Source organism: Pinus tabuliformis, chromosome 1_1, assembly GCF_031772625.1.
Source record: "Pinus tabuliformis cultivar Carrire ecotype Pingquan chromosome 1_1, CPIR1, whole genome shotgun sequence".
Taxonomy (NCBI): Eukaryota; Viridiplantae; Streptophyta; class Pinopsida; order Pinales; family Pinaceae; genus Pinus; species Pinus tabuliformis.
This window is the reverse complement of record NC_142297.1, coordinates 639,858,961-639,865,845: the sequence shown is the minus strand read 5'-3', so window position 1 is coordinate 639,865,845 and position 6,885 is coordinate 639,858,961. Positions and strand designations below refer to the sequence as shown.

General features: G+C 41.7%; 1 protein-coding gene across 1 annotated transcript; it reads right to left on the bottom strand.

The window, feature by feature from the left end:
• Positions 1-1,282: 1,282 nt before the first annotated feature.
• LOC149214955 (uncharacterized) lies at positions 1,283-2,149 on the bottom strand. Its single transcript, XM_089389560.1, has one exon. The coding sequence runs from the start codon at positions 2,147-2,149 to the stop codon at positions 1,283-1,285; it is 867 nt and encodes a 288-aa protein (XP_089245686.1).
• Between the last annotated feature and the right edge of the window lie 4,736 nt (positions 2,150-6,885).

Below are 6,885 nucleotides of genomic sequence, written 5' to 3'. Positions count from 1 at the left end.
CAATCAGCGGAACACCGAGGTATCTCGATGGGAGGGTACATATTTTGAAGCCTAGGATGGTAGAAAGATTTCTCTGAATAGCTAGGTGTGTGTTAAAAAAGAAGATAGAGGATTTAGAGAGATTAAGCTCCATACCTGAAGCTTTGCTGAAGAGATTGAGAATACTTTTGTACCCCATTGCTTCTTTAACTGAGGGAGTGCCATGCAGCATTGTATCATCTACAAACTGTTGATGAGTAGTTGCCGGATTTAATGGCAAGGGTTGAAGTCCTTCAATTATTCCTTCCTCTTTAGCTTTTCTGATTAGTCTGCTTAAGCCTTCCATTAAAATCACGAAAAGGAAGGGGGATAAGGGATCACCCTGCCTCAAACCACGCGAAGGAGAGAACTGGGATGTTGGGGCCCCATTAACCAGTATTGAAAATCTTGTGGATTTGACTAAAGCTAGGATCCAAAATATCCATTGTTTAGCAAAACCGAAGGCTTCCAAAATAGTTTCTAGATAGTGCCAGTTTACCTTATCATAAGCCTTCGATAGGTCTAGCTGCATCATCATACCTGCTTTCTTCTGCGTTTGAAGTGTGTGAATCATCTCTTGTGCTAGTAGGATATTGTCCAAAATCTGTCTCCCCTCTACATAACCTGATTGCTCTTCCAAAATGATACCTGGAAGAATGGGTTTCATTCTATTGGCTATGACTTTGGAAATAATCTTGTACAGGACATTGCATAGCGCAATCGGACGAAACTTTGAGGGTGTGTTGGCTTCCTCCTCCTTTGGAATAAGGGCAAGGAAAGTAGAATTGAGGGACTTGAGGATTGAAGAGGAGCGTCGTGAATCCTCCACTGCTTCCCATACTTCTATTTTGACTATCTCCCAACAAGCTTTGTAAAAGTCGATGGTAAATCCATCAGGCCCAGGTGCTTTACCATTTGGCATCTCTTTTACGGCTTCTTCCACCTCTTCTAAGGAGATTTCTCAACTTAAAGCTATGTTTTTCTCCTCCGAGATTAACTTGGGGATGGAGGATGCAAGTTCCTTAATGGCCTCCTCTCTGTCGATCCCAGGTTCCTGAGCAATCCTGCTGAAGTGGGTTATAAGGAGGTTGGAGATTTCTTGATGCGTCTGTACATTGGCTCCCTGTTCATCTTTAAGGCTTAGAATTTTGTTAGCCCCTCTGTGGTCAATGGTTGATCTATGAAAGAATTTGGTGTTCTGTTCACCTTCTTTAAGCCATTGGATTCTAGATTTTTTCTTCCAAAGTGTTTCCTCCTGTTGACATCATAGTTGCCAGTCCTTCATTAGCTTCTTTTCCCTGTCCACAGTGTCTTGGTCTATGTTGCCTTGAATCCATCCTTCATGTATATGTTCCATTTGCTCCTCCAGTTTCTTTTTTTCCTTGAATATATTCCCAAAGACTTCATGATTCCAGACTTTGATTTTGGCTTTGATGTGTTTCAGTTTAGCCTGCAGAAGATACATTTTGGTACCTCTTGTGCCCAATGGTTCTTTCCACCATTGTTCAATTTTCTGAATGAAATCAGGATGAGTGAGCCAGAACTTTTCAAATATGAAAGGTTTATTTCTAGGAGTGCCTTGGATTGTTGCAGTCATTGTGATGGGCCAATGGTCCGACCCACCACTGGGAAGAATGTCCAATTCAACAATAATTCCTTCTAGAAGAATGCTTTCTGTTACTACAAATCTGTCCAGCCGAGAGGCTATTTGCCTTTCCCCTCCCCTTTTGTTGTTCCATGTGAAAGCGCTGCTCTTGGGGAATACATCTACCAGATTGGCCGATCTGATGAAGTCTAGGAAAGCTTCTGAGTCTCTGTTGAGTTTCCTAATACCTCCTCTCTTTTCCGCGAGTGAGGTGATCATGTTGAAATCACCTCCAAAGATCGCCTTTGCTTGAGGATATCTTAGCTTTAGGTTGAATAGTGTTCTTAGAAATAGAAGTTTAGCCTCTAGTTTCTGGGGGCCATAGACATTGGTGCAAAGATAAGTTTCTGAGTTCCCTACTACTTGGACTTCTATAGATATGTAAGATTTGGTTGCCTCAGAGGAAAGGAGCTGGATTACCTGTGGATTCCACAAAATGACCAAGCCTCCCTCCCATCCATTGCTTGTTGTCTCCAAGTATTCCATACGTTTACCTAGTTTTTTGCTGATATTGACTACCGTATTGCTTGAGCACTTAGTTTCTTGCACAAACACTATGTCTGGTTGTTCCTTTTGGACCTTCTTCTTTAATAAATGTTGTTTTGTTTGGCTATTTAGCCCTCTAGCATTCCAAGAAAGAACTTTCATTTTAAATAGAGTTTAGGAGGTTAGTGAGAACGCCTCAAGGGCTTTCATCTTACCTGAATTTAAGAGCATTTGTCCCAGTTCTTGTAAAGCCTCATTGTTAGTCCTTCTTCCTCTCTTTTTCCGGTGCTTGGAGTTGCTGGAGGTTTGATGTAATCCCTGTGTACAAATCCCTAGCCCTTTTGTTGTTCCCACACACTTACTCTGCAGCTCCACCTCTGCCCGTTGCTGTGCTATGAATATGTCATTGATTCTCTCTACCTCCTCTTCTGATATGTGTTCCATTCCCTTCTTTTTCCAGTTCTCAACCATATTTGGTAGATCCATACCTTCTTGCTCTAGTATGTCGCTTAATTCCATATCTTCTAGCCCGATTTCATTGGTGAACATTTTCGAATCTTCTTCTCTCCCCTCCATTATTTCTTGAACCTGATGAATGATACTTGAAGGGTTGTTGGAAATAATACTGAGAGGGGGGGTGAATCAGTATTATCTAACTCTTTTAATAAATCTTCCTTATTTGTTCTTTGAATTATTTTTGCATGTCAGTACCATAAAATAATGAACATGAACAAGGAAAACAGATAGTCACACCAAAGAACACAAGATGTAAGGTGGAAACCCAATGTGGGTGAAAACCACCTGCTGCAATATGTCTCTATCTACTTTCAAATTAGAAACTCCTTTTACAATGGTTATGTACTGGTGTAGTCCTTTACCAGTACGCAGGCTGCAACCTGCAGAGAGCTACAACTCTCTCTCGTTTTCTAGTCTCTCCTGGAAGGGAGCTACAACCCCCTACTTCTTTTCTTACAAGGACCACTTTTCATAAATTTTCAAACTGGATCCATAAGCATCAAATGATCATCAAGTATAAGAAAATCACCCAGTCAACTGTAGTAACCAGATCAACAATAATAGAACCAAACCCAGAACACAGCAATGATAAACAGAGATTTCAAGAGAAGTAAGCAGCTTCACCCATGTACTGCCTGCTTACAGTACGCACCCTGCTCAACTGCTCGCCTGCTTACGTACGCACCCTGCTCAACTGCTCGCCTGCTTACGTACGCATCCTGCTCAACTGCTCGCCTGCTTACGTACGCACTGTATCCATTGAGCTACCTGCGGACCTCCGCACCTGCAACCCTTCTGTGCCTGCGTACCGGTGCAACTGCAACCCTTCTGTGCCTGTGTACCGGCGCACCTGAAACGCTTCGTTCCAGCGTATATCCGCACTTTTCTTTCACTGTACCTGCGTACCTTCAAGCACAGGTGATTTCAAGACTTCAAGAATAACCCAGACAGTCAGATCTACAGATCTGATCATGCGCCGAAGAGATCTCAATCCATCAGTAGATTCGCCTTATTTAGATCTAGACATTACTCCCAAGAGATCATAATATTTCAGATCTAGCTCTCATAAGATGTTCAACCCAAGCACATACTCAAGCCAAATGATCTCCTTTGCTTTATATAGGAAAGCTCTTCCTCAAATCATGGATCAATACCACGGGCCGACACCATAATAACACAAATACTGTCGGCTAAATACCAAATTTTAAACATAAGAAACCGCGCGTGTGCTTTTCTTTGCCTTAAAATGTGTGCACTGGGGGTACGCACCTCCTGAACGGCTGACCTGCGTATCAGGCCGCGGTCCCTTCACGGTGTACCTGCGGGTATGCACTTTCTGAACTAATCTCCTGCGTACTTCTTAATTTTCAACATATTGAGAGCCTTGCCATGGGTGTTGCCATCAAGTACAACATCTGTAACATATAGCCATACCAGAAACATAATGCCAACAATCTCCCCCTTTGGACTTGATGGCAACCTCAAAACTTCAGCTTCATTCTCCCCCTTTGACATCAAGGGCAAAGGGTTATGCTCCCCCTAAGAACATGCTCCCCCTGAATATGAACCAGATCTGCAACGAAGAACCATAATCCACCATGAAAGAGATAGAGACATATTGCAGCTACTTTCAAGATCTCCTTCTGCACATCCTCCATAATGCCAACAATGCATTATATGCTCCCCCTGAACCTGTACCATCAATCAGAAGAGGTTCAGCAATAAGATGATGCATCAACAACCCCCAGCTTTTGCCTGAGGTATTCAAAAGTGTCCTTGGGCAATGGTTTGGTGAGTATATCAGCAACATGTTCCTTAGAAGGAACATACTCCAACTTGACCTTCTGTTCAAGCACTTGTTCCCGGAGAAAATGATACTTGATTGGTATGTGCTTGGTTTTTGAATGCATAACAGGATTCTTTGAGATGCTGATTGCACTTCTGTTATCACATAAGAAGGAGATAGGTGGTGTACAAGTGATTTGAAAATCCTGCAAAGTCTGCATCATCCAAAGGAGTTGGGTGCAACAAGATGCAGCAGCAACATATTCGGCTTCAGCTGTAGACAAGGCAATCGAACTCTGTTTCTTGCTGAACCAAGATACCAGTCTGGAACCCATAAAGAACGCACCACCACTTGTGCTTTTCCTGTCATCCACGCTTCCGGCCCAATCTGCATCTGTATAAGCATGAAGTGTAAGATCTGTATCTCTAGGATACCATAAGCCATAATTTTGAGTCCCTTGAAGATATTTGAAAATTCTCTTCACTGCCTGAAGATGAGTCTCCTTCGGATTTGCCTGAAATCTTCCAACTATTCCAACTGCATGCATGATGTCCGGTCGGGTACCTGTCAAATAAAGTAAACTTCCAATCATAGATCTGTAGGTTGGTTGATGTACTGCTGCAGATTCATCATTTGCACTAAGGCTACATCCTGTGACCATGGGAGTACATACTGGTTTTGCATCTTCCATGCCATATTTCTTCAAAATCTGTTTGAGATACTTGGTTTGAGATAAAAAGATTCCTCCTTCTTTTTGTTGGATTTGCAAACCAAGGAAATATGTCAGTTCTCCTAGCAAGGACATTTCAAATTCTTTCTGCATGACCAAGGCAAAGCTTTGACTCATAGCTTCTTCATTGCTGCCAAAAATAATGTCATCTACATACACAACAAGTATTAGCAATTTGTCATTTCCAACTTTTATATAAAGATTGCTATCTGCTGATCCTTTTGAAAAGCCTTGTTGATGAAGATATTTGTCCAAACGGTAGTACCAAGCCCTTGGAGCTTGTTTGAGACCATAGAGAGCCTTTTTCAATCTGCATACAAGATTTGGATCATTTCCAAGAATGAACCCATCTGGCTGTTCAATGTATACTTCTTCTTCCAAGTCTCCATTCAGAAAGGTTGATTTCACGTCCATTTGAAATACTTTGAAGTTTTGAAAACTTGAGAGAGCAAGGAACATTCAGATGGCCTCAAGTCTTGCAACAGGAGCAAAGGTTTCTTCAAAGTCTATTCCTTCTTGCTGCGCATACCCTTTACAAACAAGTCTGGCTTTGTTTCTAATTACTTCTCCATTTTCATTCAATTTATTTTTGGAGACCCATTTTGTTCCGATAACATTCTTATCCTTTGGTCTAGGAACCAGCTCCCAAGTGTTGTTCTTTTCGATCTGCTCAAGTTCTTCATCCATTGCTTTCACCCAACATTCATCTTTGCATGCCTCTTTCACATTTTGTGGTTCAGTAGAGGAGAGTAAGGCCAAATAGCTTGAAGCTTCTGCAACTGTTCTTCTTGTTTGTACACCTACTTCTTTCTGCCCCATAATCTGAGATTCTAGATGATTCTTCTGAACATATCTGGATGGAGTCTTTTCTTCTATTCTTGTTTGCTCCTCTGGTTCTTCTTCTTCATCATTCTGTCGTTGGGGGTAGCCTTCATCTTCTTCGATGTCTTCATGATGTACTTGCCTAGGAATGTATCCCTTCTCATCAACCACTACATCAATGCTATCAACAATTCTGCCAAGTCTTTTATTGTAGCATTTGTATGCTTTGCTATGTGGAGAGTAACCAAGAAGAATGCCTTCATCTGCTCTAGGTTCAAGTTTGCCAAGCTGCTCATCAGTATTCTTGATATAGCATTTGCTCCCAAAGATTTTGAAGTGCTTTACCGAAGGATTCCTACCACTCCAGAGCTCATGAGGAGTTTGAGTGCTATTCACCCGGACATTTGTTTTGTTGAGAATAACAACCGCAGCATGTGCAGCTTCACCCCAGAAAGTTGCGGGAGTTCCTGACTCATCAAACATAGCACGAGCCATTTGTTGGACTGTTCTGTTCATTCTTTCCACAACTCCATTTTGCTGAGGAGTTCTTGTTGTAGAGAATTCTCTTCTTATCCTATATTCTTCACAGAAATCGAAAAATTCATTTGAAGTAAATTCCCCACCTCTGTCGGATCTGAGGCACTTAATTTTGTGACCTGATTCATTTTCAACCAAGGCTTTGAAGGATTTGAATTTTTCGAATGCTTCATCTTTGTGCTTCATAAGTCCTAACCAAACAAACCTGGAGAAATCGTCAATGAATAATATCAAGTATTCTTCTCCTCGAGGTGTTCTTTTCCTGAAAGGACCACATGTATCTGTATGTACTAGCTCAAGAGGCATGCTAGTTGATCCTTCTTTCTCTGGAAAGTTAGTTCTGGT